The sequence below is a fragment of the Urocitellus parryii genome, chromosome 3, assembly GCF_045843805.1.
Source record: "Urocitellus parryii isolate mUroPar1 chromosome 3, mUroPar1.hap1, whole genome shotgun sequence".
NCBI lineage: Eukaryota > Metazoa > Chordata > Mammalia > Rodentia > Sciuridae > Urocitellus > Urocitellus parryii.
The window spans coordinates 174,050,865-174,064,098 of record NC_135533.1 but is presented as its reverse complement, the minus strand read 5'-3'; the positions used below and the strand labels follow the sequence as shown (position 1 = coordinate 174,064,098).

At 42.1% G+C, this 13,234-nt stretch overlaps 1 protein-coding gene across 1 annotated transcript in view; it reads left to right on the top strand.

Moving 5' to 3' along the window:
* Positions 1 to 13,234, top strand: part of Il17rd (interleukin 17 receptor D) — a 65,921-nt gene that overhangs the window by 46,484 nt on the left and 6,203 nt on the right. Inside the window, exons 4-12 of the mRNA XM_026388637.2 lie at positions 1,083 to 1,201; positions 1,715 to 1,835; positions 4,442 to 4,486; positions 4,587 to 4,738; positions 5,839 to 5,904; positions 7,006 to 7,060; positions 7,555 to 7,665; positions 8,678 to 8,862; positions 11,462 to 12,407. Of these exons, the coding sequence (XP_026244422.2) occupies positions 1,083 to 1,201; positions 1,715 to 1,835; positions 4,442 to 4,486; positions 4,587 to 4,738; positions 5,839 to 5,904; positions 7,006 to 7,060; positions 7,555 to 7,665; positions 8,678 to 8,862; positions 11,462 to 12,407 (1,800 nt within the window). The remainder of the gene's footprint in view (positions 1 to 1,082; positions 1,202 to 1,714; positions 1,836 to 4,441; positions 4,487 to 4,586; positions 4,739 to 5,838; positions 5,905 to 7,005; positions 7,061 to 7,554; positions 7,666 to 8,677; positions 8,863 to 11,461; positions 12,408 to 13,234) is intronic.

Genomic DNA, 13,234 nt, shown 5'->3' with positions numbered 1-13,234 from the left:
TGGGGCTCTGAGCACTCTGAACCCCTAAAATATGAGGTTCTGATTGTGTTGCCTCCACCCTATCCACCATGAAAAATGTGCTGTTCATCAAATAATTACAGGATTGGAGAACCTGTTCGAAAAAGAAAAAGATTTCCTTGGCCTTTGCCATCAATAATTTTCCCACCTGGTTAATTGCATCCTGTGTAATTACTTTTGCCTTAGGAGAGGGAGGTTTGAAAATGTCTCCTTGTCTAGTGTTCAGAAAGAATGTGAAATCGATATCTCGCCAATTGAGGCCCGCTTTGGGGATCTCCAGCTGCAGTTGGACCATTCTGGTCTCCATGGGATACAGACCCCTGGTGCTGGCTCTTGTGGCCATCAGGGCTTAATCCTTTTGAAAGCATCTAGTGGGACGTGCAGTGGGGGAAGCTCAGGTGGCAGGAGGTTGGGCCAGCGCCTTTCAGCAGCGCCATGGGTGTCTGGCCTCTAAGCGCTATGTGAAGAGCACACACTGGGCAGCCCTTGGGTGTCTGCCTTACAGTGATTAGAGCAAGAAATGCTTTGTAAATCTATCAGCATTCTCCTAAACTATTATTCTCTAGTCTAGGAACCCCTCAGGTGCAGACACTATGTTGGGAATTTTGTACTCTGCTCAGTGAAACATAAAAAAAATGTAGAGCTAAAACTTAAAGTGGAATTGTGGTTGAGGGACACTTCCCAGTCAGCATTGGGAATTGTCAGCTGAATGCTCCTTGTTCACTGACCTAGAAATTATATAGTTCACTGCAGACTTTTATGATCAATTGTGACTTGGGTCTAAATATTTGAACCCTGATGTTACAGAGGCAGTGGATATTTGTGAAATGGCCTGGTGGATTAGAGATTAATTATAATAGTAATGGTGGGACAGAGAAAATCACCTGTCTATCCCAGAGGACCGCAGGATATGTTCATTTCCTTTCTGTTCACCCAGATGTCCTAGGCAGAGCAAGGTCTTTACATCTGGTGTGTAGGTGGAGAGGACCCTAATCTTGGAGGAAGGAAAGTGTGTTCAGAAGTAATTAGGTTTGCTTTTCATAAAAGCATCCTGCTTTGCTTAGGCATTGAATTCCTAAAAGGATTTCGGGTAATACTGGAGGAGCTGAAGTCGGAGGGAAGACAGTGCCAACAACTGATTCTAAAGGACCCAAAGCAGCTCAACAGTAGCTTCAAAAGAACTGTAAGTCACACTTGGGGAATGTGCTCCTGAAGACATGCCATTGTTCCTGGGGTCTGAATGGTCTATTGAAAGTCTGAAATTGGAGAAGCAGAGCGGTGGGGTCCACCCTGCCTGCCAAGGTGGGCTAGGATGGGGAGGCAACACCAGCCTGATCTTCAGCACCTCTCTTTGGTAAACACACTTCTCAGGTTACATTCCAGCAGCCATCCAGAAAGTGTCTGTACTCTGCGGGAGTTTGTGGGCTCACTGTCCTCTCCCTGCAACTCTGAGGTTCAGGCTTAACTAGCCATGGCTTTCTTGCCAGAGAACAGACAGTCTTGTCCATCTTCTGAGTTACAGATCCAAATTCAAACTTGGTTCAGGAAATGGACCTGACTTTCTGCTTCCCTGGGGCATATCCTCAGCTCTGAATTGTGTCTGAAAGATAGTTTGGGTAGAAGTGAAGGTCTCAGGTGTGAGTGACAGGGTGGGTAATTTCTTCATGACACCACATGTGTTTTTGTTCCCTTTTAGGGAATGGAATCTCAACCTTTCCTGAATATGAAATTTGAAACAGATTACTTTGTAAAGATTGTCCCTTTCCCTTCCATTAAAAACGAAAGCAATTACCACCCTTTCTTCTTCAGAACTCGGGGTGAGTATGCTCTTTCCTGCCTGGTTCCCTTGAGGAGATGTTTCTCTTGCTTTTCATGATTGCTCTACAGAGATATATTCAAAATCACACCAGATACCAGTACAAAAGAAGCAGGATGAGGAGAAAAGCATCCAGAGGAAAATTCTAAAAATATACTTTTTAAAATGAAGGTTTGGCCCAGGCTTTGTTAACCTAACCAGAGACACCCACTCCTGGTTTATTGTAAAACAAACCTGATGGCTGATTTTTTTGAGGACACTATAACCACCATTAAGACAGCCACGTATTAAAATAATGTGATTTTTTTTGCGCTGGGGGTGTAGTTCAATGGTAGAGAATTTGCCTAGCATGTGCAAGGCCTTGGGTTTGATTCCCTAGCATCATACACACACAAAACAAATGATTTTTTAAAATCCAGGAATAGGAGTGGGGCTGTAGCTCAGTGGTAAAGCACTTGTCTCCCAGGTGTAAGGCACCCTTCAATCCTCAGCACTACATAAAAGTAAATAAAGATACTATGTGTTCATCTACAACTAAAAAAAATACTTAAAGGGGAAAAAAAACAACAACCCAGGAACAAAAGTGTAAGTTGATTTTGGGGTGTAGGGTGGGAGCATGAAACAATTCCATTTTATACCTGTTATTAGATGGTAGTCAGGATTAGATTAAGAAAATTAAACAGTATTCCTGAGACCACCTATTTCTAGAAATTTTAACTTACTTAACATTCATGTGCCAGGCCCTGTTCTAAATCCTTTCCATGTATTAATATACTTTATCTCTGTAACAATCCTATAAGGATACCGTCCCCACTGACTAGGGTTTTGAGTCACAGGGTTAAAAGGGCTTGAATTTGGAGCTTGAGTTTCATCCTCAGAAATACAGTGATGGAGTCCCTCCCTCCCTTCAACCATGAGCCATCTGGGTTTCCAGTTGCTCCCCTTTCCCTGTTCATGTCTCTTTTAATCTTCCTAAATCACTGTTTTCAAATGTGATGTCCAGTTCCCCTAAAACTTTCAGTGGCCCCTTTGACCCCCTTTGGCATGATCCTGATCAGTATGATCTTGATGCTCTGTTCTCAGCTTTTTGTTGCTGTCACCAAAATACCTACCTGACCCAAACAACTTAGAGGAAGAAAAGTTGGTTTTAGGCTTATGGTTTTGGAGGGTCAGTTCATGATCAGATTCCATTGCATGCGGCTGAGGTGAGGCAGAACATCATGGCAGAAGGGCGTAGTGGAAGAAAACTGCTCAGCTCAGACAGCCAAGAAACAGAGAAGAGCAAGTGAGGCATCAGGGAAACATAAAGACCAAAGACATGCCCCCAGTGACCTACCTCCTCTAGCCATCCCCTATTTGCCTATAGTTACCACGTAGTTAGTCCATTCAGATTATTAACCCCCCCATCCAATTCACGGATTAGGTTGTAGGTCTCATAATCTAATCATTTCACCCCTGAACATTCCCACATTGACACAGGAACTTTTGGGAGGCATCTTATATCTAAACCATCACACTGATGTCCCCTCTTTTGTAGTCTGATTGTCATCCTTGTGCTCTTGAGATTTTTGGTCTCAACTCTAGCCTATGTCCATGTTTCCCTTTGTAGAATTCCTACTGTGGTTGTTTTCTGTGCTTCAAAGTTATAACAATTAGTCTTTTTTTTTTTTAATTAATGTAAGATTCCATAGAGCAAAAACCATGCACATGTCACATTTCTTGATGCTTTGTATATAATAACCAGATGTTGGATTCAGAGAGTGTGTTTATAAGAACCTTGCCTGGATAATAATGAGCATAATTTAAGATTAATTTTCCTATTGGAATTAATTTGTCTATTTGGGGGTAAGGTGGAGGTAGGGCATACATTCCTGGAATGTAGACCTTTGTCACCATTTCAGTGCATTGTAGCTTTGAAACTATCCTTTTTGGGGGGAGGGGGAGTATTATATGAATTTTCAGAAGACTCTCCCTGGGTTAGCAGCATGACATGTTGGGCTAGTCATTTGTCCCTTCAAATGTGTGTTTTTATCACATTTAAATCCTTGTTTCAAAGCTACTGGTTTCAGTACCTGGTTTTCATCACTGACACTACTATTTAATAAATGCCTGATTTTCATTTTTAGAGTCCACAAAGGATTTTAAATAAAAATACTAATGATGATCAAAATAACCCCTTGACAGTTACCAGAGCCACTCCAAAGTTCTCTTGTGCCTAGACACTTCCACAGTGGAGTGGGGACCACCATTATTTCTGTTTACAGTTAAAACAGCCTCCATGTGATAGTAGCATGAACATGGTTATGCTGCCCTTGGCTTCCAGCCTTCAAACTATGTAATGTTTGACAAGCTTTTAAAATCTGGGTGACTTTTATACTGTTTCCACTTATGTAGAGTAAAGTGAACTACATTAACCTTTTTATATCATACCATTTAAATTTTCATAAGATAGAACTTCTGCCCTGCAGTGAAAAATCATTGTTGAATTGATGCATTTTATTCCCTTTCCAGTAGCACCAAGCATAGTGTATTTAAATTTTATTGAATTGCTGGGTAAGGAAAATGTCAAACTGTCCTAAAATTAAAGATATGTATCTCTTTCAATAGCCTGTGACCTATTGTTACAACCGGACAACCTTGCCTGTAAACCCTGTAAGTATAACAGTTCTTATCTGTCAAGTCTGAAAGTGTTGCCACTGTGAGAGCATTGGGAGGCCTCTGAATGCTCACTCTGGCTGCTTCCTCCTCCCAGTCTGGAAGCCTCGGAACCTGAACATCACCCAGCACGGTTCAGACATGCAGGTGTCCTTCGACCATGCACCACACAACTTTGGCTTCCGTTTTTTCTATCTTCATTACAAGCTCAAGCATGAAGTACCCTTCAAGCGAAAGACCTGTAAGCAGGTGAGCTGCTGGTTATGCATAAAGGAGCACCTTGTGGTTTAAAGTGACTCCTGGGTCTCTGGAATTTGGGTGGCTCAGTGTGAGCCCTAGGCTTTGGTGGCAATATCAGTAGATATTCTAGAATGTTTAGCACTGGTTATATCTTAGGCCATCTTCCCTTCATCCCTTATTTCCTACTTGTCTACACCTTGACCGGTTCTAGTAGTGATATGATCTATAAAAAGTATTTCTAAGGAATCAAAAGAGTTAGTATTTTTAGTTTGTTTTTCTATGTTTTGAACATTCATCAAGTGCTCATTGTGTGGCAAACGATGATCTTTCCACTCCATGAATCTTGAGCACTCTTTGAAACAGAGGCTACTGTAATCCCCATTTACACATGGGGAATCTGAGACTCAGGGAGGTCACCTAGCTTGATCAAAGCCACACAGCTGATAAGGAGGGAAACTAGAACTAGAAGCAAGCCATTAGCAGTCTACTGGCCCCTGGTTCTACCTACAGGCTAAGGTAATCAAAATCTTAAACCAAGATCAGAGTGATCAGAGAAGTGGGAAACATTTCCTGAAAGCTCACAGGATTGCCAGATTGCCCACTCAAGGACCAAGAGAGGTTATTGGTCATGGTGGCCAAACACTGTCCCTTCCTACACATGCCCCTGCACTTGTCGGGTTCTGACTTAGTTCTGCTCTCTTGCTAGTTCTCACCTCTATCATTGACCTTTGACTTTCTGCCCAGGTTAAAATTGTGGCAAATGAAATAACATGCAAACCTAGACTCTAGTATCTTTTCCTTTCCCTTTTTAAGTAGAGGGTACTAGAGGGTATTTGAACTTTTTTGGGGGGGGCCTTCAGATGAAATATTCCTGCTGAGGGCACCACCAGCTAAGGATAGAATATGACAGGAGTCCAGGGCTTTCTACCTTTTACCCAGATGTGAAGTTCAGATAACATGAGTCAGATAAGTGCAGCTGCTTTCTGACCTAATTGTACCATCTGAAAGTATGACTGGTGGCAAGTTTCCTTCAGCTCTAGGGGAGAGAAGAGTCTCTGATGCCCTTTTCCAAGAAGTGAGTTTTTAAAGTGTTGGTTGCTTCTTTACAGGAACAAAATACAGAGACAACCAGCTGCCTCCTTCAAAATGTTTCTCCAGGGGATTATATAATTGAGGTATGTATAACTATAGAAAGCCCTATTATTAATTCTACAGGATGTAGTTCATGTACAGTTTTAACTTTATGGCACTAATATTTCAAGCCATTGAAGGTGAGCACAGTTATATTTTTACATGATTCTTATGCTTTTTAAAAAAGTTTATATATAATTGATATCTGATCTTTTCATTAAAGAGTTCAAGTATGTATTTTTATGTAACCACATAGTCCACATAACTATGATATAAAATTTCTATATAATATTCTTTGATGCTACAAAGATATATTTTTAAAAGTTTAGCTTTAAAAATGCTTTGTTTTGGGGTGTAGCTCAGTGGTAGAGCACATGCCTAGCATGTGCCAGGGTCTGTGTTTGAGGCGCAGCACTGCAAAAAAGAAAGAAAGAAAGTTTTATTTTATTCCTAAACAGCAAAACAAAAGTTAGTCCTTTTATATCTGCCTATATTGCTCTAGGATTTCCATTGCTGTTCTCAACAGACACTATTTCAAAGAGTATGTAAATTATATGTTTCTTTTCTTTTTTAAGATTCCTTTTCCAGTATCAAATTGGTACTATAAGAATTGAGATAAAAGTAAATTAACAATTTGTTCATTGCCGTATGATTCAAAGACAATCAGCGTGTCCTAACATTTTGGTAGAAAGACCTACTTATTGCATTCCTCAGTAGCAGTGTGTGTTTTGGGCCAGACACACCTTCTTAAAGTATTCATGCAGGCCCAGTAAAATCAGTGTAGGATGCCAGTTTAATAGAAAATTGTTAGATTGTGGGATTCACTCACTGAATTTCTTCAGTGAATAAGCAGCCTTTTTAATCATGACAGGAAATTGGATGGTTAGAGGTTTGAGTTGGCAAAGCAGAGATGAACCCTGATGCCTAGTCTTAGCTTGGTAAATGATTACAGGCCAGTAGCTTTCTGTCTCCCTCAACTATTCTTTTCTACTTGTGCTCCTACCCCCCCCCATCACACTTGCACACCAATGGAATAATGAATCAATTCACTCTTGCATTGTGTCCCACCCCGCTACCTGCTAGACACAATTTGTTGAGGTGCTATCACTTTTTTAAAAAATAATACAGTGTCCTCTGTTTTGCAGCTAGTAGATGATACCAATACAACAAGAAAAGTGATGCATTATGCCTTAAAGCCAGGTAAGAATTGTTGTGTTTGAAATTTAGGTCTAGACTACTGTAGACTTAAGGTATCTAATACTTTCTATATTTTATGGTTTACAAAAACAAAACAAAATGCAGCACTTCCCTCTTAAATGATATTCCATCAAATGTGAGTTTCCTTCCACCTTCATGTTGATGCCTGGAAGATCAAAGCCAGTGTGGTATCTGTCACTGGAACTAAATAAATAGTCACTTGTCCTTGGGAGAAAAGTGGTGGGAGAAGAGGTTTTCTTAGGCGAAGTTCCCATTCAGAGCTATTTACTGTCTCAGTAGACTCAACTGTTGAATTATTTTCTACAACCCTTTAAAAATGAACCATTGAATCATTTTATAATCACCACAACTAGAGATAAGTGGTTTTGGGGTCCTAGAACCTGTGGGGCAGCTTAATGTTTATAAGAAAAAAGTTATTTATCTTTAAACCTGTTATGCTGCTCAAGTTTAAAATCCTTCCGTTTGAAATTTCTCAGTGCATTCTCCCTGGGCTGGGCCTATCAGAGCTGTGGCCATCACAGTGCCACTGGTTGTCATATCGGCATTTGCAACGCTCTTCACTGTGATGTGCCGCAAGAAGCAACAAGGTATATCTTCGTATCTTTCCACCTCCCCACCCAGGGGGCAGGTCAGAGGTCAGAGCCAACAGAGAGGGAGGTTAGGAATACCTGGTTCTTCCAGGTGGGTGTCTGGGAAACCTTAGCTCCTAGTCAGTCCCTGGCTTCTCAAGTTCCCAGAATTAAAATAGTTGAGTAAAATCTCAGGAGCCATTAAAAGGGTAGGCACAATTCAATTCTCAAACTAAATTTAGGAGCATGAAGGAAGTCTGATGCAGGAATAAGGATAGAGGAAGGACCTGATCGTTTATAAAATCAGGTGTCATGTGAAACCCTTTTTAGGAGCTGGAAATAATCTATACTTTGGTTTAGATGGGGGTTACACAGATGACACTTATATTAAAATTCATCAAGGTGTACACTGAAGAATTGTGCACTTTTAGCTGGGCATGGTGCATGCCTGTATTCCTAGATACTGAGGAAACTTAGGTAGAGATGCTTTAGCCCAGGAGTTGGAAGCCAGTCTGGGCCTGTGAGACACCCACCCATAAGAAAGAGAGAGAAAGAGAGAGGGAGGGAGGGAGGGAGGGAGGGAGGAGAGAGAGAGAGAGAGAGAGAGAGAGAGAGAGAGAGAGAGAGAGAGAGAGAGAGAGATATGTGTGTACTTTACCTTTGTAAATTATACTTCAATAAAACTTTTTTAAGGTCAACTCTGCCAATGCTTAATTTGTCTAGCAGGTACACTTGATTTTAGGAGCCAGTTCTGGGCACTTCACTGACCAGAATGGACCCTGTAGCATTTCCTGGCTTGTCCAAGGTCAGTTTCAGATTAGGAACAGTTTTTGATCTTTTGATGCTCCATTGCAGAAATCTGCTGTCCCATTCAGTGATGATCCAAGGGTCTGATGGAGTCGTGGGATTAGGACTCTCTAGGTAGACATGTCAACTGTTCTTTCTTGAGGATGTTGTTGAGTTCCAAGTCATATGGAACAAGATGAGGCTTTGTTCATAGGTACCAACCCTGTCTTCTTTCCCAATTTAGAAAATATATATTCACATTTAGATGAAGAGAGCTCTGAGTCCTCCACATATACTGCAGCACTCCCCAGGGAGAGGCTCAGGCCGAGGCCGAAGGTCTTCCTGTGCTATTCCAGTAAAGATGGCCAGAATCACATGAACGTTGTCCAGTGTTTTGCCTACTTCCTCCAGGACTTCTGTGGTTGTGAGGTGCGGAATCTAAAGTCTATTCTTTTACTTCGGGCGGGACACATGGTTTGTACTCCCTCATTGCTGCCTCTCTCTTCTAAGTCTGCCCTTAATTAATGGCATAGTTTCCAAACTGGAGACAGTCTTGCTTTGATCTTTCAGTCTGTCTTTCCCATCATCAGCACTAATGTTTCTTTTTTTCTTTTTTTAATTTTTTAGTTATAGGTGGACACAATGTCTTTATTTTATATTTATGTGTGCTGAGGATTGAACCCAGTGTCTTATGAATGCTAGGCAAGCACTCTACCTCTGAGCCACAACCCCAGCCCAGCACTGATACTCTCATGCCTAAAACCCTTGAGTGGCACCCACCTGGAAGGAAGTTTTATGAGCACTAAAAAAATCATGGGCTTGCCATGGGACTATGTACCCGGAGTGGGACATTCTACTCAGGGGTCACTCAAGACATCGGTGAGCATGTGCTGGGCATGAGAGAGTTTGCTGAGAAGGGGAATGGAAAATGGGACTGATGCGGGAAGGGATCTTGTGGGACTAGGGAGGAATGTTTAACAAAGTGCTCCTGAGTTTTGATGATTGACTGGTACAGAGTCATGGAAAGGGAGAAACTGGTGATGTAGGAGAAGGCAGTAGCTGCAGACAATCAGGCAGTGGGAAGGGAGGAATCCATAAAATAGTGATGTGTCAAATGCTTGATTGCTGTTTTTTAGAAATTTTTGAGTTAACTATGAATACTTAGCTTTTCTATAATGCCATAGTTTTGATTTTTAGAGTGACTCTCAAGTGAAAACCACACCCTGTTTCTTAAAAATGCAATAATTGTACAGTAATTGTGTAGCTAGAAGTCATTTGTACTCTGAAAATGCCTGTCAGCCTGGTCTTCAGATTAAGAGGGTAAGGCTGCCCTCTGCTGTCAATTAAACGAATCTGAAGGCTGGTCTAGTCTCCTGGCCTTAAGCACCTGCTGGAAAAACAACTGCAAAATCTAGCCAGTGGCACATGCTATCTTCAGATACCGCAGACATATCTAATGTATTTTTACCCAGACTTTTTTTGAACTCACATATATAATTTTGCATTTTGGGCAGATTGGAATGGTTTACTTCTGTCTCTTCATAATTTTCTACTTTATTAGCAATTCTATGTAAACTGAAATTTTAAATAGTCACATAATCCATAGTATTGATGTACTACTCCTGTAATCCCAGCAACTTGGGAGGCTGAGTTAGGAGGATGGTAAGTTCAAGGCCAGCCTCAGCAACTTAACAAGACCCTGTCTTAAAATAAAAAAGGACTGAGAATGTGGCTCAGTGGTGAAGTGCTCTGGGTTCAATCCCCAAAGTGTTGTGTGTGTTTACCATAAATGAGTTCATATATATTATTAAACTTCTCAGTAGTTAAGTACTGCCCCATTTCTGATGATTTCCCCAGAATAAATGCCTGGAAATGGAATTGCTGAGTCAAAGATAGGAATTTTAAAAAATTTGCTTGGTGTATTTTCCAAGTTAGCTTTAGCAAGTATAATGTCAGCAAGAATTAAGGAAAGTATAAGACAGTTAAGGATTATTTTCAGTAAGTGGATGGATGTTGGGGCTTTCTTTTCTTTGGTAATATTTTACAGCAGAGGAAGATAACAAGGCCATTTCTGAGTGCCCATTCCTTCTAAAACATTGTATCTGCTATGTTTGGTCATAGTCATTGAGAATTTGTTTTTAAACTTAGAAGGAATCATTCATACCAACACAATTGTCAAGACATGTTGTCAGCAGAATCAGATGAAAGTCGTCAAAGGTTAAACCCTCTGAGGAGTCACACATACCTGATTTTCATTCCCTTGTCAGGGATACACCACCACCACCAACCTCCCTACCAAAGATCATACCCCAGAGGCCTTCTTGATCATAAGCCTTGTAGAGATGTGACACTGTAGATTTCTATGAAGCTGTGAAGGAAGGTACTTGTTATTCTGGAGTGAGTTAACCAGAACATAACCAGTTGTATTGTTTTATCAGTTCACCAACCTCTTCTCTGGCATTGACCAAACAACATGGCTGAACCCAGGTTGGTAAGAGTTACCATTACCAGAGAAATCCTCTTGGCCATCCATGTTCTCTGGATGCATGACTTTGGCATATAGGCCAGAGCCCCATTTTCCAGCACAGTTGGCTCACTCATCCTCCTCTTGAGTCTAGTCTGTTAGCCTTCTTTCCAGGATCTGCTCCTTGGCAGCCTCTCTTATAATCCAGTATCAGTCCCTTCATACTCTGTGCTCTGCACCATACTGTGGGTTCCTTAAGGCCATACTTGTGATGACTTAAGACCAGCTGGTAAAAGCTCAGTGCTTCCATCTTCTCACTTCTGGGGTGCCAGTGGTAATGACCTTACATAATGCTAAAATGAGTTGATGGATAGCAAGCCCTTTCAGAGGGCCTAGTGTGTGAGTCTCACTGTAGAACCTCAGCTGTTTGTCTGCAACACAGCCTGCCCATAGATGTGCTTATAGATGATGCTTATAGATGATGTGACTTCCTCGGACATTCACCATCTTGTTACTCCTGTCTCCTGTGGAGTAGATGAGGGAGCTGCCTTGTTTTCTTTCCAGGTGACACTAGACCTATGGGAAGATTTTAGTCTCTGTAGAGAAGGACAGAGAGAATGGGTCATACAGAAGATCCATGAGTCCCAGTTCATCATCGTGGTGTGTTCCAAAGGAATGAAGTACTTTGTGGAAAAGAAGAACTACAAACACAAAGGAGGTGGCCGAGGCTCAGGCAAAGGGGAGCTCTTCCTGGTGGCAGTGGCGGCTATTGCTGAAAAGCTCCGCCAGGCAAAGCAGAGTTCATCTGCTGCGCTCAGTAAGTTCATCGCTGTCTACTTTGATTATTCCTGCGAAGGTGATGTCCCCTGCATCCTGGACCTGAGTACTAAATACAAACTCATGGACAACCTTCCCCAGCTCTGCTCCCACCTGCACTCTGGAGACCATAGCCTCCAGGAGTCAGGACAGCACCTGGGACACAGCAGCAGAAGGAACTACTTTCGGAGCAAGTCTGGACGTTCCCTGTATGTCGCCATTTGCAACATGCACCAGTTTATTGACGAGGAGCCCGACTGGTTCGAGAAGCAGTTCCTACCCTTCCATGCTCCCCTCCTGCGTTACCGGGAGCCTGTCCTGGAGAAGTTTGACTCAGGCTTGGTTTTAAATGATGTCATCTGCAAACCAGGACCAGAAAGTGATTTCTGCCTAAAGGCTGATGCTGCCGTTCTTGGGGCCACTGGGCCTGCCGACTCGCACCCGCACCCCGAGAGTCAGCATGTGTGCCTGGACCAAGACCCCGAGACCCCGTCCCAGGAGAGTGGCTCCACACTGCAGCCCTTGCTGCATGCTGTGAAAGCAGGCAGCCCCTCAGACATGCCGCGGGACTCGGGTATCTACGATTCATCTGTGCCCTCGTCTGAGCTGTCTCTGCCTCTGATGGAAGGACTCTCAACAGACCAGACGGAAACTTCTTCCCTGACGGAGAGCTTGTCCTCTTCCTCCGGGCTGGGTAAGGTGCTATTGATTCAGGTTTGTGGTACACACTTTCGCAACATTTCTAAAGTAGGTCAAAGTGTTTTTCTAATTTTGGTGCTGACTTATTGGACAATTAAACCTAAAGGAAATAATATGGTTTCTTTGGTAGACTGGATTTATCCAAGTAATGTGAATATTTGATCTGCAGAAATACTGATACTAAATTATGGTAAGCTGCCTAGACCCCACAAGGGGGGTTATATAGCATATGGTATGTGTATTATATTGTCTTCTTGAAATCCAGAAACATTGGAATACCAAAATACATCGTCTGCCAGGGGGTTGGGTAAGGGTTTATGAGACTGTGTCTTTGTTGGGACCTGTGGTATTTATTGCCCCCTTCCTTCCCATTGTCTTTATTTTAATTTTAATTTTTTCATATCAAAAACTTAAATGAACCCAGAGGCACTTTACCACTGAACTACATCCCCAGACTTTTAAAAAATATTTATTTTTTAGTTATAGGTGGACACAATACCTTTATTTTTATGTGGTGCTGAGGATCAAACCCAGTTCCTCACACATGGTAGGTGAATGCTCTACCTCTGAGCCACAATCCCAGCCCAATCCCCAGCCTTTTTTTATATTTTATTTTGAGACAGAGTCTTGCTAAGTTGTTGAGGGTCTTGCCAAATTGCTGAGGCTGACCTTGAACTTGAGATCTCTCTTGCCTCAGCCTTCTAAGTGCTGGGATCACAGGAGTATGCCACCACTCCAGGCTTTTCCATTGCCTTTAAAATCACATCTGTTGGACTAGAGGTTCATTGGAGCAATACTTTTTCCCTTCTAGCTCAGTATAGG